Source organism: Miniopterus schreibersii (genome assembly GCF_964146895.1).
Source record: "Miniopterus schreibersii genome assembly, chromosome: 7".
NCBI classification, from domain to species: Eukaryota; Metazoa; Chordata; class Mammalia; order Chiroptera; family Miniopteridae; genus Miniopterus; species Miniopterus schreibersii.
The window spans coordinates 22,850,365-22,873,878 of NC_138108.1; the positions used below are offsets into that span (position 1 = coordinate 22,850,365).

General features: G+C 38.2%; 1 protein-coding gene across 2 annotated transcripts; it reads right to left on the reverse strand.

Annotated features, from left to right (window-relative positions):
• Nucleotides 1–1,882: 1,882 nt before the first annotated feature.
• STRADB (STE20 related adaptor beta) lies at nucleotides 1,883–23,321 on the reverse strand. Of its 2 annotated transcripts, none has more exons than XM_081142801.1 (12): nucleotides 23,071–23,321; nucleotides 19,520–19,619; nucleotides 14,794–14,874; nucleotides 11,577–11,676; nucleotides 8,852–8,973; nucleotides 7,332–7,440; nucleotides 6,084–6,207; nucleotides 4,695–4,866; nucleotides 4,294–4,398; nucleotides 3,898–4,142; nucleotides 3,174–3,216; nucleotides 1,883–2,679 (listed from the first exon to the last, which is right to left on the reverse strand). In XM_081142801.1, the coding sequence occupies exons 2-12, from the start codon at nucleotides 19,529–19,531 to the stop codon at nucleotides 2,536–2,538; spliced, it is 1,257 nt and encodes a 418-aa protein (XP_080998927.1). In that variant the 5' UTR covers nucleotides 19,532–19,619; nucleotides 23,071–23,321; the 3' UTR covers nucleotides 1,883–2,535. The 2 variants fall into 2 exon arrangements, with proteins under 2 accessions (XP_080998927.1, XP_080998928.1); XM_081142802.1 differs by having other exon boundaries at nucleotides 1,883–2,703.
• Between the last annotated feature and the right edge of the window lie 193 nt (nucleotides 23,322–23,514).

Below are 23,514 nucleotides of genomic sequence, written 5' to 3' on the forward strand. Positions count from 1 at the left end.
ATGTCCATAATATGCCAAACACTTTGCTAAACACTAGGGAGGTACTAGTGAATAAGACATTAATCTCAAGGAGTCCACAGTTTATTAGGGATGCAAACACAGAAGTGGCTGTAATAGAATTATACAAGCACCATTTGGGGAAAGTACTGTAGCAGCTCACAGGAGGACATTTCAGCTGAAGATGACCGGGCTAGCTTGGGTCCTTCAGAAAGCCGACACCAAGATGATTGGGCACATGTGGTAGGCAGAATAATGATCTATCCGTCCTAATCCCAGGAGACTATGAATATGGTGGCTTTTGTGGCAAAAGGGAATTTGCAGCTGTGATTAAGGATCTTGAGATGAGATGATCCTGGATTATCTGGGTAGGCCTAAAATAATGTCAAGAATCCTTATAAGTGAGAGGCCGAAGGGTCAGTAAGAAAAGGAGATGTGATCACTGAAACAGAAATTGGAGTGATGCTGGCCCATGGAGCAAAAGGAGGCAGGCAGCCTCTAGAAGCTGGAAAGGCAGTGGATTCTCCCGAGCCTCCAGAAGGAACATAGCCCTGCCAACCCATTTAAACTTCTGCCCTCCAGAACTGTAAGATAATGTGTTGTTTTAAGCCACTGAGTTTGTGGTAATTTGTTCCAACAGTGATAGAGAAGTAATACAGAAAGCAGGGAGTCTAGGGTGCAAAAATTAACACACACTCAGGGAAAGGATGTCAAATATCTGCTGTGATGGTTAATTTCATGTGTCAATTTGACTGGGCCACAGGGTCCCCAGATACTTGGTCAAACATTATTCTGGGTGTTTCTGTGAGGCATTTTTGGATAAAATTAACATCTAAATCTGCAGACTAAATAAAGCAGACTGCCCTCCTTGATGTGGGTGGGCCTCTCTAGTTCAAGGTCTGAAAAGGCTGACCCTCCCCTGAGTAAGAACAACTCCTGCCTGCCTCAAACTGGGGATCAGCTTTTTTCTGTCTGGACTCAAACAAGCATCAGCTCTTCCTGGGTCAGCCTGCCAGCCTTCAGACTGGAACACCAGTGGTTCCCCTAGGTCTCCAGCTTGCCCATTCACCTTGCAGATCTTGGGACTTGTTAGCCTCCATAATCGTGAGGCAGTTCCTCATTACACGTCTCCTGGGTCTGTTTCTCTGGAGAACCATAATACACTCACAGGAGATCTGAGAGGTACTGTTTCGCTGTCTCTGCCGGCCACCTTTTGCACTACACACATCAGTGCTCCACAGATTCAGAACCCCCTCTATGGTTCCTGTGAGTCTCTCTTGCTGAAGGGAATTTAGGAGGTTGGTGGAATACTAAGCCCCACTACATGTGATCTCAGGGCTTCACCTGGTACACACCTCTTCTCCCTCCTCCACCTTGGCAGGTCTCCGGCTTACTTGATGGAGTGACCTAAACTTTCTTGACAGGGCTGGCCAATAAACGTGAGGAGGTCTGTGTTTCAAATTGTCTATTAATTTATATACTGTTTCTGGTTTTAGTTTTTTAGTCTTAAGATCATCATTTAAAAATAATTTTTAATGGGATGTTAGGCAAGAGTGTACAGATTAAGAAAATCCACTGAAATAGGTCCTAGTTTACCACAATTCAAACTACATACTCTGAGACACAGCATCTCTCTTTTGCTAATATGGTAATATCATGAATTAAGGTCTCTATGTCATTATATGTTCTACCACCTACAGGAGCAAGAAAAAATCATATAAAGGACCAGAACATATCTCCCTCCATTGAATCAAAGACCAGGTTGTCGCCAATTCACAGGTTACGTACATAAACCTATTTGTTTGTAAACGGCTTTCCTTGGCAAAACAAATTAGAAATCTGTTTTAGCTTTGTGAAACCACGCAAAGAAAATAAAAGCATAAACTCAATTCAATAAAACTTTATTGAGCTCCCACGGGGTGCATGAATTTAGGATCTATAACTTACATAAGTAGAAAAGTGTTACTTTAGCCCCTTAAAAAAAAGCAAATCACAACTTCTTTATATATTTCAAGTGAATCATTTAATGTGAGGCTCAGTTTGATATTACCATAAGTATTAACAGAAGAAAATGGAAAAGTATAAGCATTTTCCCTGTTACCAAAACAAGGGTTTGACGCCAGGATCAACTAGCCTGTTGGTCTAACAACAGCTGACCAAAAAGGCTAGAGAATCTGGAAGGAAGAAACGTACTTGGAAGCACTGTCCTTTGAGGGTGCACTCCCCTGAGGGCAGGAAATGTTGAGAGTGTGAACTGGCTCAAAAATTATCAGGAAGAGTTAGTCACAGCTTTGGAAAAACTTTGAAAATAGATGACACTAAATGTAGCTAGATTAAGAATTCTAAAGTTTCCCTGGAGTTGGAATAGCACTCTGAGCTAACTCATGCTCCCTCAAAAAGAGTGGTTTTAAATGATAGATTCTCCAGTGCACCAACTGTATTTTCAAGTATAATTCTAGTATTCATACCTAGCAATACAGAAGAAAAGCAGCAGGGAGAAAGTGTCAAGTATATAGGACATAAGAGGATTTGGCAGCCCTAGAATTCCCAATCTGAGTCTTTTTCATCAGGAAAATCACATTCTGGCTCAGTCCAAGGTGATGCTGGAGGCAGTGCTACTGATGGCTTGTGATAAGCTGGAGGCAACAGTGAAAGTATTGAATCCTGGCTCTCTTCTTTCATCTGTTAAAGAAACTCAAAATAAGGCTGTCGGTACATAAATTCAATACATTAGTTTTGTTAGCAATAAATAACTTTTAAAGAAATCATTAAAAGTGTTTAAAATTGTTTTTAGGTATTTTCACTAAAAATGCCTTTAATTCTGGTCATCTGAAAACAAGAAGTGATAGCCAAATAAACTTATTTTTATCAGAATTTTTTTGCCCTTAAATAATTTTTAGACAATATAGAAAAATAAAATATCTCTAAATCAAAATATCAGCTGAGGATATAGTCACATATTGATATTCCGTTTGTTTTTACTTGTTTTGCAGAATGGATGTATTTTAGAAAGTCTGTAACTGAACTACCAAAATGTTTCTTGATTTTAACTTTATTTTGTAAGAAAGCAATTATTAAGAATCCTGGCAACCAAACTGTCCCATTAAGCCAATAAATGAAGTGACTTTTTAATAGTACTTAAAAACACCTAGACAACGGAAAAAATATCAGCTTACCTGTTTGAAGAAAACATGGGACAATAAACTGCTTGCTGATGGCCTGAAAAATTTTAAGTTATAAAAAATAGAACCTCATATTAGAATATAGATTTTTAGATGTAAAAATATATGAGAAATTAGGTTTAGAGCTATAAAACCCAATACTAAAAAATAAAAAGGAAATATAATGTATGTCAGAAGCCTAATTCTTAGCTTCCTTGACTAATGAGAAGAATTAATTCTGGAGCTATGCTTCAATTAGTCCATAACAACATTTACTGGACACTTATTATAAGGAGCTTATGCTAGGCATTAAGGGGCTAAAAAAAGATAAGACACACACCTTATTTCCAAAATATTAATGATAAGATACAGTTATCAATGGTAATAATTTATGTTATAATAGCAGCAACTAACATTTTTGTATTGCTTGGAAATTTCTAAAATGTCTTAACATAAATGCAGTAATTAATGTCCAGAAAGATTAACTGATTTTTATAAGGTGACTTGTTTAGGAAATGAAATAGCTAAACCTGGAGCCAGGTTTTCTGACTTTGAATCATGTATTCTTCCTTTTTGCTCACTGCTTCTACTTGTTCTAGTATTGAGCTTATCTAGATTAGACTATAATTTTTTTTAATCCAAAGACTGATTAAAGGTGTGAATCTGGCAGGAAGGGAATACTGCAAAGCGTCTGTAAAATATAGAATACGTTTATGTTACTTGAGGTGAAGAATGTTACCTTTTCTCAGGATCTTGTTGCAAACAGAGCTGTACCAAGTTAAAGAAGGCAGGGGAGAAGGTTTTTGAGGATGGTGTTTGCAATCTGTCACTATTGACTGTGCGAGTTCCGCTAGAGACAAGTACACTTTCTCCAATCCCAGAGTCTACACCTGATCGGGAATTCTTCATTCTGGATTCTGACTGAGGGAAAATACTGATATCCAATGGACTGTAAGGAGGACCTTTCAGTTTCTGTAACAGCATCTAAAAGAAAGAAAAATTTCCTTCAACCCTTTTCAGGCAAAATATTAAAACAACAGTAAAGAGTCTACAGCCAAGATGTTTAACACATAGTATCTAGAATATAAGGGATCATATGGAAAGGAGGTAGTTCTGGGATTTTAGGAGCATTTACCTGAGTTCTATGCATGTCCTGGAAAGGTACCTGCCCACTGGCCAATTCACATGCTGTAATCCCAACACTGTAAATATCTGACTTTACGTTATATCCATGTAAATCCTGTAGAACAATAAATTTTAAGTCCTTTAGTGTAAATAACTTAAAAAGTTACATACATGTGCTTTTTTGATAAAGGATGGTGGACAATAGTAGAAAACACTCATAAGTGAGAAATCAAGCTATACCTAATATATGGCACACATTTTAAAATTCCTAACATAATAATTTTGACAAGAAAAAGAAAGTCTTGCAGTAGTGCATTCACCAATCCAAATAAAAGGTCACAACTGTCCTTTAGTCAAGCTTAGAAGACACTTGAGACGCACAGACAACCCAATGCAACGGCCACACCTGACCTGTCTCAGTAGTTCTGGACTCAGCCACGGCTGCACTGATGTGCTGAACTGTGGGAAATCATACACAGCCCTATGCCTCTGTCCGTGCTTAACCAAACTATGCAGGTGGGACAGGCCAGAGAGGGTCACTAGGCCATCACCAGAAATGAGGATATGGCTTGCTTTAAAACTCCTAGAACAAAAAGAAACAATCCTAAATACTAGGAAATTGGCCAATGAAGAAAGAATAAAAATCTGGTCAGAACAAATCAATGTATTCCCTTGGAAATAAAATACTCTTTATAAAGTAGCAGCACGCTGCTATAAATATATAGGAAATGTACAGGGAATTAAGGAATCCTTTCAGCTATTCAATATAGCATTAGGACAAGGAAAGATATAACTGACAGCTACATGTTTGGAAGTGATAATATTTTTTTCAAACTTGGAAAGAAATCAAATAATTTCACTTTTTTAGGATGCTATTGCAAAACACCCAAGGAGAAGTCCAAAGAAAATCAGTTAACTAATATTTAAAGCATAAAGATAAAGTTAAATGCAGTATTATCCAAAAAAGACAGCCTTTCATGGTATTAACACTATTTATAAAGATATGTCTCATACAAAAATTTCCTTTGTCAAATAAAAAAGAGCCTTGTTTTTCATCAAAAACACTGGATTTGGAAACTAATAAGAGCTTCTAATAGACTAACTACAGTAGGATGACCAATAGTCTGGTAAAGTATAATAAAACCTTGATTAGTTACAATACAGTCTGTGAGAAATCCTCAGTTAACCAGAATGCTGCTAAAAAACAATAGTAAGAAAAAAAGTTTTAAGGAGACTGAAACAAGCAACAACAAATAAGCAAGTTTATTTAAAGTAACTTAAAAAGGAAAACAAAGTTCCAGTGTATCTTAAAACAGCACTGTTTTTAACATTCAGCCAATTTTGCATATACAGTTTGGTAACAAGAGAATTGATATTTATATGATAATCTCAAGGTGCTGCAAAATATTTAAGAAAACAAAGGTTGTTACAATTTGTACATGATAGAACTATGACTTAAAGATGAAAAACAGATAAAGGAGCTATTTGCTTAAGGAGAAAAAAGAGCTCACTAGGATCTCACTCCCTACAACTTACATCCCTCATTAGGTTGAGACTTGAGCTCCATGAGGGCAGGTGCTCCACCCCAGCACTGATCACAGCACTCGGCTGAACATTGTGGTAAAGAACACAAAATGTAAGCATCAACAGTATCTATCAGCCCCTTCCTCCCTCTGTTTTCATTTACAAGTTTCCTATCCCTCCTTTCTATACTCAACTGCTCCTTCCTTCCTAAAAGCTCCCTAAAAAATTTCTTCCACTAAAATTCCTTCCTTTTGCAAAATACAAATAAGTAAATACCTGTGAATACAGCCATTTTGGTGTAGATAGTTTAACCCTCTCACTGCTCCAAAGAGAATGTTTCTTATTAAAGTTTCACTCATTCCTTCAGGAAAGTAAGTCCTCAAGAGTTGACTTGCTGAACCTGAAAGAAACCCCTGAAATCTTTAAATAAACATTGAAAGTGATTTTGCTTCTAGCTATATTTTCTTTTTTTAATGATTTTTTATTGCTTAATTGATTTTAGAGGAAGGGAGGGAGTAACATCAGTTTGTTGTTTCACTTATATATGCATTCATTGGTTGCTTCATGTATGTGCCCTGACCAGGGATCAAACCCACCACCCTGGTATATAGGGATGATGCTCTAACCAACTGAGCTACCTGGCTAGGGCTAGTTATGCTTTAAATGTTCTTTTCAACCATAAACACACGCATATACACCCTTGTTACATTTTAGAGTCTAGCCATTTTCCTGTGCAAAGGTAATTTTCCTTCATGAATATTTAAAAAGACTTCTAATGATACTCTAGAGATCAGAAAAGAGAATTAACAATTTTCAGTATTACTGAAAAAAATACATATTGCGTGTGTATATATGCTTTTTTTTTTTTGAGAAAACTTGTCAAAACAAATTTTACTTTTTTCAAGTTACAAAAATATGTGCATATCAAATATATTTTAAATCCAGAGACAATTCACAAAAGCTGTCCTAAATATCAGAGTTCTAGAACCCATTCATTCATTTATTCAACATGCTTACTGAACACTACTTTGTGCTAGTTACTGTATGAGCACCTAGGTACCCTCAGTGATACACACATACATAATCCTGCCCTCAAGAAGCTCCAATCCAGTGGAGGAGTCAGGTACACACACAGATGTTTATAATCCAGTGAAGTAAGTTTACCATGTAGAGAAATAGGGATGGGGATGACGTGCACAAGCAAAAATACTACTTCTGCCTGAAGAGTGATGGTAGCGCTCCATTGAGACAGGAAGGAAGCTGAAGGCAAGAGAAATCGTGCTCAAAGGCATGGGCTTCTTGGAGAAGCAGTGGTGGGTCACTGCTCATCAGGCCTATTCTACTTTTTTCTTGAAGACTAAAATTCAATATGAACCAGAAATAAAAATATATCATGAAATTTGGAATTGGCCATCAGAGGTATAAATTAAGAGGTTAATCATAAATCTAAGATCCCACCCATCCTTATAATTATAACATCCAGGCTAATCTATGAGTTATTTCATCTAGAACGAGTTTTCTTACCATAGGCCATAAACGGAGAAATAGCCCACAGCCAGCTGCCAACAGTGAAAACAGTCCAATAAGTTGTAATATTGGGGTGCCGGAAAAAGTGGGATAGAATCACAGCTTTCTAGGATAAACACATAAGAGAGAAGACATGTAAAAACCTTTTTTTCCTTATGATGAAGACAGCAGTAGTGGCAGCTAACACTCAGTAGAGCTTATTAGTAGTACTAACAGCTGTTCTTAGCGCTGTCAGCTCTTTAAATCTCACAACCACTACATGATGTGATACTATGAATCCCATTTTACAGACGAGGACACTTAGAAGTAAGTTAGAAAACTTGTCCAAGAGCACATAATAATAATAGAAGTGAGTGGGATGTGAACTTAGACTGTCTGACTCTAGAGGTCATACTCTTATTAACGATACTATATTCTTAGTATAGAAACATTTAAAAAAATACATAAATAGTCCTTGCAGGGTGGCTCAGTTGGTTGGAGCATTGTCCTGCACATCAAAAGGTTGCGGGTTGGATTCCTGGTCAGGGCACATACCTAGGTTACGGGTTGGATCAATGCTTCTCTCTTATTCGAATGTTTCTCTCTCTCTCCCTTCCTCTCTCTCTAAAAATCAATGAAAACATATTCTCGGGCAAGGATTAAAAAAAAATCACTCACATAAATATATGACGATAAAAGTAACTGCTGCCCTAGCCGGGTTTTCTCAGTGGTTAGAGCATCAGACTGAAGAGTCCTGGGTTCAATTCTGGCCAAAGGCACATACTTGGGCTGCAGGCTCGATCCCCTGACCCTGTCAAGGCATGTGGGGGAGGCGGCCAATCAGTGTGTCCCTCTCACTTCAATGTTTCTCTCTCTCTCTCTCTCTTCCACCCTCTCTGAAAAGCAATGGAAAAAATATCCTCGGGTGAGCATTAAAAAAAAGAAAAAAAAGTAACTGCTAACATTACATCACAGAGAAAACCACTGTTAACATTTTGGTATAACTTCTTCCAATCTTTTTTCCTGTGCAATATACATGTGCACATATAAACATTTTGAAAATAAGGGCAATAGTAAAACAAAATCTTTTCCCTCTTTATTTCGAAAATGATTAGTGACAATTAAAAGAGTATTATAATATTCCTGAAAGGCAATTCTGTTAAAATTTATCAATTTAGAAGTTAATTTTACTTAACTAGATGAAAGGAAACTGTTTGCTTTTGTTTCTTCCATTTCTCCATGTGACTATTTGTGAATGGACTGATTAGGAGTATTGTGTATCTTTAGACCAGCATTTCAAATATGATATTCACTTGAAGAAATTTGTAGCAGTTACCAAAGTTTGAATATATTTGTTCTTTCATGGTTCTGGCTTCCAAGTATTCTTCCAATTCTGTAATTGCATGTTTATTAGAAGAAAGAAATCTACCCTTCTCTAACAGAAAGAACTATTAATTTGGGGGTGGGGGAAGAATTCTTACAGATGTAACTCCTCAAATGGACAGTACTTTAAATGTATTATTTTTTTGTATTGCTACCTGTAAAGCTTTCAGGCGTTCTTCAGTGCAGTTTTCCAGATTTGTAATTTTTATAGTCACCAGTGTTCCTGTGGGAGTATGCCGTGCAAGATGGACAGAAGTCAAGTTGTCAAACCCTCTTCCTATAATCAGACATAAAACTTGTGTTAGCGACCAAAGAAGAAAAAAACTGATAATTTGAACATCAAAATTTAAAAATTCTGCTCTTCAAGAAAATGTAAAGGCAAACCATTGATTGACAATATTAATAATACTTATAACTGACAAGACTTACATCCAGAGTATATAAATAACTCTTACAACTCTATAATATAACAAAAAAACTCAATTAAAAATGGGCAGAAGATTAAATAGGCAATCCAAAAAAGAAGATATAGGAATGGCCAATAAGCACATAAAAAGATGCTCAAAATAGGAAATGCAAATTAAAACCACAACAATACACCTATTATAATGGCTAAAATTGTGACTTGATAAATTGTGATTTGTTCAAACAATGAAATGCTATTCAGTAATCCCTTATACACACTTCAAGTCCCTGGCAACCACTAATATGATTTTTGTCATATAAATGGTATAATAAAGGATGTAGTCTTTTGTGTCTGGCTTCTTTTATTTAGCAGACCACTTTGGAGATCCACGGTGTATGCTTCAGTAGTTAATTTCTTTTTATTACTAAGTAATAATTCATCCTATGAATATACCACAATTTATCCACTTACAAGCTGATAGATAATTTGGAGACTATAAATCAAGCTGTTAAAAACATTCTTTAGTAACTATCTTTTCATTTCTGTTTGGCAAACTCCTGCGACTAGAACTACTAGGTCATGCATGTTTAACCTTGTAAGAAGTTGCCAAACTCTTTTTGAAAGTGGCTGAACCATTTTGTGCTCCCAAAAGCAATGTATTAGAGCTGCAATTGCTCTTAATGACACCAGCATTTGGTGTCAGTTTTTAAAAATATCTAGAGTGGGACCTATTAATAGGCACTTAGTAAACATCAGTTAGTTCCCTCCCTCTCTCCACAGTCACCAAATTCTGCCTTTTTATCTTTAAAAAGACATCTCAAATTCATGCGTTCCTCTACAGTGTTGGCATCACTACCTTCATTCAAGTCCTGTCCTCTTTCCGGGACAGATGCAGTGACTTCCTCACTATGCCCTGTATTCTCAACCAGGGCATGCATCAAAATTACTGAGGGAACTACTTCAAAAGCCTATGCCTAACTTCCATTTGCCAGAAATTTGGTTCTGTGATGGGATATAGGCATTGCAATTTTAAAAAATACTCAGGTGATGACGATGGTACTTCCTCATCACTGATCTACACCTTCCAGAATGCCACCTGGAATTGCTGCCAACTGTCCTAAATTCAGCATTTTATCAATAGAAAGATACTACAGTGCAGCATCTGAAAGCTTAGACCCTATGGTCAGAAAGGTTTGCTTTCAAATCACTAGCTATATGGCTGTTAAATCTCAGAGCCTCAGTATTCTTACCTGCAAAATGGTAGTTGTAAACGGGTAAACTGAAAAAATACATATAAAATGTTCGGCATAATGCCTTATAGATGCTATTATTACCATCATCACTATTCCACAATGTCTTCCTAGCACAGAGGATAAATTCCCAATTTCTGCCTTAAATCCTCTGAGTAATAAAGTGGACAAGTTGGGGGGACTGACACAGTCTGAACCTCTAAATACACCACATGAAGTCTTTCACGTGTTCCAAGCCTCCCAGACGTATCTCCTACCACTGCCTACTCTCCCCTTGTTCCCACTTCTAGGTAACTATGTGGCGGTCCCTTCCTAACCATTCCTCCTCAGTCATCTATTGAAGTAAATCTTTTTTATCTTTTTTGAACTGACACCATCTGAACCTCCTTTCTAAGGGTATTTCCACCAGTGCTATTTTAGGAAAGGTCAGATCCTTTTCTAAGGGAGGGTCAATGACCTAAGCTTGGCCAACTGGAGAATGGAGTGAGTGACATAAAGAAGGGAGGCAGTTAGCACTCACTGCTGTGGGATCCAATGTCTGGTGGCGTAAGCACCCTACTAGGTAGTATACTACCTAGGCTGCTCCTATGCCATGGCCCTGGCTATGGTTCTTGCTTTCTTCTAAGCCTATTTATTTCTCTAGCCAATAATTCTGTTAGCAACATTTGTTTAATTTGTTTAAAAATTTCCTCTTTTGCTTATTAGGATTATTTTCTATTGCTTGTAACAAATACCCTTACTAGAACATCTAGCAAACTTTTCTTCATTCTCAGGATCCAGCTCCTTTTTGCTATCTTTCTTGACTCCCAGATGGATAGTCCGATGCTCCATCTTCTCTGTTCAGCACTTAGCACACCTCTACTATAATACCCTCTAGTGGATAAAGCAAAGCTATCTCATGTGCTCATCTTCCCAGAGAGAACGTGAACTCCTCAGGTCTTTTACATGGCTTTATATCCCTAGCATCTAATACAGCACCTGTAGTGCTTAATAGGTGTTTCTGAATTTCCAGAGCAAATATTTCACATGTATAAGCCTTTAAATAATAACCAATACTGTTCCAAACTTAACTGAGATACGTTTCTACAACAGATGGGATTTTAGGTGAGTTTTTATGTTAAAAGAAAGTAATTTGGTTAAAGGACTATGACTAAAAAGATCTTTTTGTCATCAATTTCATTTCTAACAATGAAGGATCAATTATGTGAAATTCATGATTATTACCTATTTCCACTTGGAGTTCATAGTGAGAAACGTTGGTGGAACAGATTGCTTCACTGGGTCTAGCAGATGGAGACAACCAGGGGAGGGTTGACTTATCAACCTGCATTGTTTTAGAAAGATGAAAACAAAACAGGTATAAACTTTTTTGGTCCCCCAATCTAAAATACAGATATTGTATTTTCAGACATACAAGTGTTCATGAGGAATGCACACTGAAGGGTGACTTAAGACACTGTTTTAAGAGCTAAAAAGAATTTACAATTGCTAATAATTGATGCTAGTTAGAAAGCTATAAGCCTACAGAGGAGCGGGCAGGAAAAACAGATTTATAGGTGGTGAAGAACACTTTCCAGCACAATTTCCAGGAAGTATTTGTAGGAGTTGCTAAGAATGGTTAGTTCTTCAAGGTAGGTAATAAATAAATATATCAAAGGAAGAGATGCAGGGACCAGTGAGGAATTATTTTATGCTTGTGCTATTGCTTCAAGTGATGGCAAGTTTTATCCATTACACCTACAGGTATAATAGCTCAGCTAGTGGTGGTGTTAACGGTCAAGGAACAATTTCCACACTCTAGTTCATTAAAATTGCTGAAAACTGAAGATGTGTTTCACAAGATGAAATGAATCAGAAGGGAGCTCAGAAAAAAAAAAAAAAAATCAAGAAATGCGAAAGTACAGACCTCCTGAGTCAATGACCATGAACCAATAGGGGGTGTCTCACAGGGTGCTTTAGCGTCAGAGTCCTAGGTCTGCACCAATCCCAGGGACAGTGAAACACACATGCAGGAGAGAGAGGAGGCCAACACCACTGGTGTCACATGATAGCCATGAGGCTCTCCCAAAGGACACCAGTACTCCAGAAGATACTTAGGAGCCTCACAGGCACCAGCAGGTGGCTAGAAGCTTATTACTGCCTCCAAGGTAAATAGAAAAAGGTGTTAGAAATGGTATCACTATACTATGTGCCAGGAATTGTGCTAACTACTTTTTATATCCTTAACTCTACATGTTCCCTAACGTTTTAAGAGAGTAGAAAAATATAATTATAAGCCCTTGGCTAAAGATGAATAAAAGTGAATATTGTTAAAGAGGGATGAAAGATTATCAAAAGAAGTTCTATACCATTGGAAACAATCCCAGTGAAAAAAAGAAGAGAAATATAAATAAATTTAATTTCTTTAGGACAGGTAGTCCTCAAATAAACTCAGACTTAAAGAACACATGTAAGAGACAGAAAGAGCATATAACAATTAAAACAAAACCTGACAACCTGAAGCCTGTCAGGGAGGCTAGGGTACAGAGTGAACTGAGGCTGACAGTTAACTGCCTGAGAAAAATGGCATAAGGTTACCAGGTGATGGACTGAAATCAGACTGATCAACCTGTACTTTGCTTTGATCTTCTCCATTAGGGAAATAGTCTCCTTTAAACTAAAAGGGGTAAATATGTTATAAATAACTAACTCAAGACCAAAACAGGTTATTTTAAGTAGGTTCAAACCTCCAGACCAGAAACAATTAAATCTAGGATATTAAGTCTGCAGACATAGCAGAACTCAGACAAGAAACCAGAATGGAAATAGTCCAACACTGACCCAATTTTCAAAAAAGGAAGAAAACTACGAAGGGGCCAGCTTGCTACAGTTCCCCAGTCAAGTCTGATATCAAATTACTAGACAGATGAATTATGAACACTTTAAGAAAACAATGTGGTAATCACAAGACAACATAGGGTTACTAAGAACAAATCATCCCACACTAATCTCTCTTCACTTTTTGATTTAATGACTAGTTAGAGAATTAGAAAGCAAAAAACCAAAGTCTTAAAGAGATATTTGTATACCCATATTCACAGCAGCATTATTCACAATAGTTACAACAGGGAAGCAACCAGTGTTCATCCATGGATGAACCCATAAGCAAAATGGGGTATATACATACAATGGAATATTATGCAGCCTTAAAAAGTAAGGAAACTCTGAAATCTGCTGCAACACAAATGAACCCTGAGGACATTATGCTAAGTGAAATAACTAAGTCACAGAAAACAAATACAGTATGATTCCACTTATATTAGATTCTAAGAGTTGTGTGGATACTGTGGTGCATAGCCAGCTTTGCTTTCAGAATGGAGATGCTAATCTCCCCAACTACTAGGACAGCTAAGTCTTTACAGGGAACTGCCCTCCTTACTTCCCTGGGGTCAGCTTGTATACTGGTGGATACAGGAGTAAAAATGCCCAGAGCCCTTGGACAACTGGGACAATTAGGTAGAGCCATGCCAGCTCCAGAAATGCTCATGGGAAAGGCTAAGGCCTCTCTTCAGATTTCTTGGGTACAACCAACACTGCTTTCTCCACCTCTCATAAGTGTTGGTTGAGAAAGAATTTCCCAATAAACTTCCTGCATGAAAAAAAAAAGTTTAGGCTTTATCCCATAGGCTTTTGGAAACCAATGAAAAGTTTTAAAGCTGGAAAAGTGACACAAGCAGGCCTATATAGGTAACAATGTGAATACTGATCTGAGTGGTGAGAGGCTGTTATATGTGTGTCTAGGAAACTAGAGGCAATGAGTCTACATGCAATAGTCCAGGTGAAAGATGATGAGACTTGAGTAGCAGCAGTGATCAGGTGAAGGAGGGCATGGACTCAAGGGTATTTCAGATACAGATTCATAAGGCTTCGTGTATAACTAGATGTGGGAGCAGAGGCAGAAGCAGTGTGAGGATAATTCCAGTGTCTAGTTAGGATGACTTAGTAGATGGGTTTTCATTAGCCAAAGCAGGAAACATAATGTGTTGGTGAAGTCTGAGATTAAGGTTTTACTCAAACTGCATAAAGATGCCTTTGAAAACCCTAATCCAAGGTATTCCACTGACACCTCTGGTGGCCAAGAATGAGCCAGGGTTGTAGGTAAAAGTGTGAAAATCATCAGTTCTGCTTGATGTCAGGGTCCCCTCTTGACCTGAAGGAAAACCTGAGGTCGCTCCAGGATAATCTAAAATCTGAGCAACTGAAGCCATAGGTGAGACTGCTCAAGGTGAGATGGCTTAGGAAAATGAGAAGAGGCTAATTATAGACCTTGAGAATAGCAGGAGTAGAGGGAGAAGAAATAGTAAAAGACTCTGTAAAGAAGAAGAGATATAAGAGAACCAGGAGTGAATGGTATTACAGAAGGCAAAGGAGGAGTATTAATTGTACCCAACCATTTTCTTACCAAGTTTTGATGGAAACTGGTTTCAGACTGTTTTTCAGGTCTGAGTGATTCAACTTGTGTTCGTGAAGTGCAGAAACAATCCTGGAAATTCAGAAATGAATTAAATAAGTGAAAAATAAGCCACAAAATAAGCAGAGGTGGCATGTGGATACAAAAAGGCCTAGTGACTGGGGTGAGGGGCAGAGAGAAAGGGTCGCATGCAGGAACCTGGAACTGAAACCAGGACTTATACTGTGGAGGTACTCAGTATGGGAGAGGAGGGAGAAGCAGCTGCATGTGCAGAAGAAAAATTTCACCTGTTAAAATTCTACTTGGCACTATCTCTGATCCTTGTCTTTTCTCTGGAGGTCACAGTATCAGTTCATTTTTATAGCTGGTGTTGATATTGAACTCTTCCATCAACTTTGCAGTTTCCTTCTGAATATTTAGCTAAAGATTATTCTGCTGTACCCATTATAATTTTTATTTTGATCCTCAGATTTTTTTTTTCTTAAGTGTAGGAACCATTTTAATCCACATTAAACCACACATTGAGTGTATATGAAATCACTTTTGTTTCTTAAGGTGACAAACACCTTTGATTTCAACTCAATGCAAATTAAGAGACTTAGTTCTATTATCACAATTTACATTTTCCCGCATTTTTAACCCATGATCTTATTATAACATATTGCCAGTAAAGAAATGTAACACGTATATGTGATTTATCTCATCGTCAATGAGTGGGGTGAAGCTCACCTTATACTATTTAGGAAGAAAGGTCATGTCAAAAGAAAAGTATGAACAAATTCTACAAAAGAGACTTTTATGATAAATTATTATCAAGCATCTCATGAACATGCATTTTTATGTGAACATTAAAGTACTAATATCAAATGAGAGTTTACATACGATGAATCCATCCATTAACACTTTGTAGTTAGTTACTTAAAAATAATCAAACTTCCTTTCTTTTAAAATATGCCAGAATTTCTCACTAATCAAACTAATCATTTTCCCAGTTAGCCTGAATTACTAATTTTTTTTATTTTTTAAAAAATACATCTTTACTGATTTCAGACAGAGGAAAGGAGGGGGGAGAGAGAGTTAGAAACATCAATGATGAGAGAGTCATTGATCGAGCCCACAACTCGGGCATGTGCCCTGACCGGGAATCGAACCCTGATCGCCTGGATCCTAGGTCGACGCTCAACCGCTGAGCCACGCCTGGCCGGGATGAATTACTAATTATTTTAAGTTGGATTCCTACAGTATCTTATCAATGGTATCACAATAATTTGATATATATATATCCCCACTGTGGTTAAGTAAAACTTGCCCTTGAAGAACAGAAGCTAACAATGTCAAGATAGTTGTAGAATCATTTCCTTTGCCAAGTTTCTATTGATTTGGCTAGGGTGAATAAACTTTACAGTAACAGTTTTTGAAGATACTTATGACTGTTGCTCATACTGAAAATAACCATCAGTTAGGTAATTTATATATTATATTTGATATTTATATATTTTTTGCAACATTTACTCTGAAATTTTCACATAATAATTAACATCATTGTGCTGAAAGGAGTTATCATAGCAGGCCTAAAACTGCTATCATTAGAAAAGGCCTGCTTGCAAGACTGAGCCTTGGCTGGTATTTAGGAATTTAATTTTTGGTAGAGTTCCAACCATTCCCTGATAAGAATGGCTCACAGTGCCTAAACTGTTTGTGCAAACTATGATTTATGTTGAACACCTGCTTTTTTTCAGGGAGTCTGGAATTTGTTACCTGCTGGCAGAAGGTACCTACATAACCAATTCCCAATAAAAACCCTGAGAATGAGTCTCTAATGGGCTTCCCTGGTAAGCAATATTTCACACATGTTGTCACAACTCTGGGGGAATTAAGCACATCGTAAGTGACTCCACTGAGAGAGTCTTCTTGGAAGTGTGTGCCTGGTTTCCTCTGAAATTCATTCCACCTACCTTTTCCCTTTAATGATTTTGCTTTGTATTTTTTTGCTGTAATAAATCTTAGTTGTGAGTATGACTATATGTTAAGTTTTCCAAGTCCTTCTAGCAAATTACCAAACCCTGAAGTGGTCTTGGCAAGGAGGAACTCTGACACAGCTATCAAAATACACTCGAGTATGTAAAAAGAATCTTTCTCTCTAAAAAAAATGCCCATAACTTTTTTGGATGGAAGAGAAGTTAATTTAAGACATATTGGGCATATTTTTTAAAACTTAAATTGACCCTAATTTATTTTCAAAATAAGAGCTGTGATCCATGTTTTCAGTTTATAGAAATATAGATAACATTTTTTAAACTAACATGCTGAAATTCTATTTCATTATCTTTATATACAACTTTCACAGTGCAAGAAAGTGGTCACTATTAAATATAAGGGCAGCTAAAACCAGCCAGTATTACAAGGCAGAATATTTTTGCTGACCCCTTCCTACAAAATGTGAGCATGTTCACTAGATACCCAGATAATAAAAAAAATTTAAAAATCACAAAATAGTCATACTTTATTCTTAAAAACATTTTTATATCGACAATGAATCAACTGAATGCTGGTGAATATAACAGCTCATGAAAAATCAACAAATGAATCTCTTTTAGGCAGTGTAATGATTTAAAACCATCCAAAATATTTTTGAATGTAGTATTTTATCCATTATCATAACAGCCAAGTGAAAAGCAGTTAACCCTATAGAGAATCTAAAGGAAAATATTTTACTTATGCTGCTCCTTTGAAAACATCATTTCTTAATTCTCAAATAAAGGGTAAAAGCTGAATGGTGAAGAGTCCTTCATCTTCATAAGTAAAAACATCAACTTTGTCTCAGTTGTACAAATATCTCATTTAAGAAAAAACATGAATATTTTGAGTCAAAGGATTCTAAATATTTTGCCAGGCTGGTGTGGCTCAGCTGGCTGAACTTTGTTCCATACACCAGGAGGTCACCACCAGGTTTGAGTCCTGGTCAGGGCACATGCCCAGGTTGGGGGCTCAATCCCCAGTAAGGGGTGTGCAGGAGGCAGCCAATCAGTGTTTCTCTCATCAGTGTTTCTGTCTCTCTCTCTCCCTCTTCCTTCCTCTCTCTGAAATCAATAAAAACATATTTTAAAAAAGAAGGATTTGAAATATTTCATAATTGCAGGAAGAATATAATTTAAAGTAAAATTATTAATAAATTGAATGAATAAAAATCACCCATTATCATATTCTATTATTTTTCATAAAAACCATAATTATGGAATAGATTAAGATATCCTTTTTACAAAATTTGGAAGCCCTGGGCAACCATACAACTCCTCTGAATCTCGGAATCTTTATCTACCAAATGTCCTTTTACATCTTATCCAACTTATAAATTAATATAAAATTGTTAATCTTAAGAAATCCTTTAGAGCAGAGGTCAACCGACTATGTGACCCACCACCTTTTGTAGTTTTACTGGAACACAGACACATTCATCTACATATTGCCTACGGTTGCTTCACACTGCAGCAACAGAAAAGTAATTTAACAGAGACCACATAGCACACAAATATTATCTGGCTCTTTACAAAACAAGTTTGCTGATCCTTGCTTTGGAAAATGAAGTGGGTATCTCACCTCAATGTATTTTCCAGATATATAAAGTTCCCCCTTTTAAGTAGAAGAGCTGTACTTTAAACATAAAGTAAATGTATTCTATATTTTCTATATAACTAATAATACATTCTCCTAACTTCATAGTTCTGCCTTAGACTTGGCAAAAGAAGGTGTTGACTGGCAGATATGAGTTTGAGTCCTGGCTCTAATTCTTCGCAATCTTGGGCCAAACTCAAAATGAGGATTATACCACATGTCCTGCCAATCACTCACAACTTTGAAGACTGAAAGAGATAAAATGTATGAAAGTTTTCTGTAAACTACAAATCCTCATGCAAATGCACTCTTCACTTTTTAAAAGATCCCTGCTTTAATATAATTCAAATATTCAAGTTTTCTATTCTATATAAAACAAGATGAAAGTCATAAAACTACTTAATCTAAAGTAGACACCAATATCTAAAGTATATTAGATAAGGTTCTATTAACAGAAAACAAGTTGTTATCTACACCTCATATTACACATTGATCCAAATGCTTTTTGTCTTGTTAAGTCAAGGGCTTATTTTAAATATTATTTTGCTTGCCTTTAGACAGTTGGAAATTTGTAATAGAGATTTTTGAAAGATTTAAAGGATAAGGCATATCCAAGTACAGCATATATATGAAAAAAAAAAATGGGTGTGGGTCAAAGGAACAGAATTTTGAGTATATCAGAAAAGTATAGGAGCCCTGCCAGTGTGGCTCAGCAGTTGAGCATTGACCTAGGATCCAGGAGATTGTGGTTCGATTCCCGGTCAGGGTATATGCCTGGGTTGCGGGCTTTATCCCCAGTATGGGGAGTAAGGGAGGCAGCTGATCAATGACTCTCTCATCATTGATGTTTCTATCTCTTCCTTCCTCTCTCTGAAATCAATAAAGATATATTTTTAAAAAAGAAAAGTATAGGAGAAATTATTTTTTGAAGAAACAAAAACTCAATGAAAATTTAACTCATTTCTTAAGACCAGAAGTCATTCAGGTCAAAATAACATCTCAAAGTAAAGAATATCTCATCTGAATATGCCTTTTGTTATGGCTCTGCATTACCATCTAACTACTCTGATGGCACTAAATTAGATCCACGTTAACAAAAACTTACCAGAAGAGACATTGAATCGCTTTAGTTCATAGAAAGTAACAAAAATCCATCTATGGCAGAGAAGATTATTGCTTTATCTTCAAGATGCAGAAATATCCTACTATAAAAAACAAAAGCAAAATAATTTAGATTTACATAAAGATTTCTTGAAGAATTGCCATAAACCCACACAATATTTAGGCATCTATTCTGACACAAGGACTAGAGACATTCCTGGAAAGTGTCTTTAAAGAGCATTTCTGTTGGCCCGGCTGGCATGACTCAGCTGTTGAGCATCAACCTATGATCCAGGAGATGGCTGTTCAATTCCCTGTCAGGGCACATGCACCGGTTGCAAGCTAGATCCCCAGCAGGGGGCATGCAGGAGGAAGCCAATCAATGACCCTCTCATCATTGCTGTTTCTCTCTCTCTCTCTCTCCCTCCCCCTTTCTCTCTCTGAAATCAATAAAGACATTTTAAAAAAAGCATTTCTGTTTACTGAACACTATATGAGCTCTGACATAACAGAAAGGCAGAGTGAAGTTGAAGGGAGGTCCTGGATCTTTTCAAAGCCTTAATATATCTGCATCTCTCCTTCACTATGTTTTCTGTACTTTTTAAAAGAACCCTAAGCAAATGTGAAAACAATATAAACAATGTTGAACCCATTTTTGATATAAATGGTGCTCCACCAAGTCCAATGATTCCACTTGTAAGTAAACTTTGAAGCTTCCTGATCAGATTAATTGCCCTTTAAATTATTTGGATTCCCTGACCAGCAAATTTGGAAAAAATAAGGATTAGTAATAAACTAAGAATTAATAATATTTTCTTGCTGCCACACATCTAAAAAAAAAGAGAGAATTTTTTTCCAATTTTCATGTGAAAATAACATTTTTTGTAGGTTGAATTTTTTTACCTTATTTTTAGTTCTCAATCCTATTCTTGAAATTTATTGACAGATATGAAAGATATGCAGATTATTATGCAAATAATCCCTGTCCACTTTCACTAATAGAGTATTAAGTTCAATAGTTTATGAAGACTCTGCAACAGATTGAGAGTTAAAATAGTAACTTCTTCAGATTCAAGGAACTGCAAAAGCCCCACTAAAAGTTTCCAGGTCTTTTTGAAAAGAAAGGGTAATAATGCTCTGAATTTGCTAATTCCTGGGTATTTCCTTAAAGCTAATCAGTATCTTTTCTTTCATATACATTGTGCTTCATTACTTCATTTTAATGAAGTCCTCAAGTTTGATGAAGGCATCTGCAAATATCTGAGCAAAATGAGAAAGGAAAACCTTGCAAACCACAGATATCATAGAGTGGTACTCAATTTTACTGCTAAGGAAAGATATGAATTTATTCAGGATGGTCACTACAAACCAAAGGTAAAGAGGGGGAGGAAGAAGAACCCGAAAGTGTGATTATTTTGTCATCTGTCATTCACTATATCAATTTAAGGCGCTGGAAGTTGCTATGTGACAAAAGGAGGAATGCAGTGCCTGCCCTGCCCACCTTCCAGTGTGACTGAAATCAAATGAGATACTTCTTCCAGAAAGTACCCATAACTACCAAACACTGTATCAAATATAAGAGCTTGAGTGGATACTCTGAAAGGCACACTCAAATATACTGGTGCAAAATGGTATGGCTCATTTGGACAGTTAGTTGGCAATATTTTGATAAACGTGAAAATGTTCATACCCTTTGACCCAGTAAAATTCTCACTTCTAGTAATCTATTCTAAGGAAATAAGTAAGCAAATGAAGAAACCATATATACATAGAAAGTCATTATGCTGTTATGTGAAACAGCCAAGTATTCATTTCACAGTTGTTTAATAAATGGCTACTATGGATCCGGCACGGTATGGGCATTGGGGACACTAACTGGTGATATGGCAGATAAGGCCTTGACCACTTGTACCTTACCTTCCCACAAGCAGAAAGACTAGGGATGTCATGATGAACTGAATTTTCTGGTTTTTAGAATTTTGTTTTCTGCTTTTTCCATTTACTATCAGTAAGTTCTTTTTCTTTTTTTCTTAAAGTTTTCATTGATTTCAGAAGGAGGGACAGGGAGAGACACATAGAACATCAAATGATGAGAGAGAATCATCTATGGGCTGCCTCCTGCATGCCCCCTACTGGGGATAGAGCAGGAAACTCGGGCATGTGCCCTGACCGGGAATCCAACCCTGACCTCCTGGTTCATGGGTCCGATGCTCAACCCCTGAGCAACACCAGCAGGGCAGTAAGTTCTTTCTTAACAACAACAAAACCTTTAAACTTCATTACCTTACCTATTTTTCAGAAAAACTCAGAAGAAATGGGCACAAGCTGTTAGAATTGTTAGTTCTAAAGGGGTTGTCCCCACGGGATGGTTTAATCCCAGAGGTTTTTGCTTAAGACACACCAGTCTATTAAGAGATAATTTTACAAGACATTTTGAGGTCAAGGCAGCAGCTGCACCTAGTAAGGGGCAGGGAGGTGTGTGTGTGTGTGTGTGTGTGTGTGTGTTGAAGGAGAGGAGGGGATTTGCTGTCCCTTTTCTCTGCATGCTCTTTCACTAGGTATGAACAAATGCTTTTTAAAAATTCACATTTCAGAGGCCAGATTTTTTAAATGTATTCACAAGTACCTCAGTGTGGCCCCTTGCACTTGTATTTAAAAAGCTAATTAGGATAAAGCTTTATAAATAATTTAAATTTGTCCTATAATAGAATGGTAGTCCGAAGGTTTTAATCTGAAAGGGTGACACTTTCTGTGCAAATCAGGAGCTTCGTCTACTTACAGCACTTGGGGTTTTGAGTCGACTTAAGCATCCAACAGCCCATTGTTATAGGGAATGCAAAAAAAACCCTTATTTAACTCTTTGCTGAGCTTTAAAACTACTGTAATTTTCAAAGTGATTTTGGGAACCCATAATATTCATAATATCTTTAAAAACTATAGCAATGCACAACTCGGTAGAATTTTCCAAACTTAGTATGGTGACTCATGCTTTCAAAACACATTTACTGACCGCCTACTGTGTGCTCTGTGCTAGGCAGGCGTTGTGTCCTAAATGCCGATCAAGTTCTGAGCAAAAAAGGTACCTGACAAAACCAACCCACGAGGGCAACGGTGAACTTAAATACTGAAGACAAAACGAAGCCTGAGCGTTTGCTTTTGTGAAAAGTTCCTTCCTAGTCCTGCTTTGGAGGTGAGAGTGGGGTGCTCTGTAGCGAACTCAAAGTAGGCGGCAGGCACACAGAGCCCGAGCCAGGGGGTGTCTCCTGTGTGGAGACTTCGCCAGACCCCCGAGCCGAGAGCTGCGGGGACAGCGCCGCGGGCGGCTCAGAGCCCGCGCACCTGGCGCCGCCAGCCCCAGCGGGCTCCGCCTACCGACACGCAGGTGCCTCCGCCACCGCACGGCGAGCGGCTCGCCGCGGAGCCGGAGCTGCGCCGGGGGCACCGGGGCCGCGCTCGAGGCGCGGCGGCGAGTTCTAGCACCGGGCTTCCCACGGCGCGCGCGGACCCAGCCGCCCTCGTTCCCGTTCCCTCCCGGACCCGGCCTCCCCTCGTTACCCTGGAGGCGATCACGGCCAGGACTCTTCCTCAGGCGGCCAGCGGTGCGCGGCCTGGGCGGGCGTGGGAGCCCGGTCCGCCCAGGGGCACGGCAAGCGCACAAGGCCCGCTCCCGGCGCCGGCCGCGGGGCGCAGGAGGCCGGCGCGACCCGGACTGGGGCGGCCCGCCAGGAACTCTGCCCCAGTCCCAGGCTGTCTGGACGAGACTCGCCCCACCCCGACCCCGGGGTCGCGGCCCCGCCTCCCAGCCCAAGGCCAGGCCCCTAGGGGGCGGGCCCTCCGGGCTTGGGGGCGGGGCCTCCGGGCTTGGGGGCGGGGCAGAGGCGGAACTACAACTCTGGAAGCCGAGGGGACGCGGTGACGAGAAACTACAATTCCCGGCAAGCGTGGGTTGGTGCCGTGGAGGCTGCTGGGAGAGTGGGTCTCGTCGCTCTTCCCCAATTG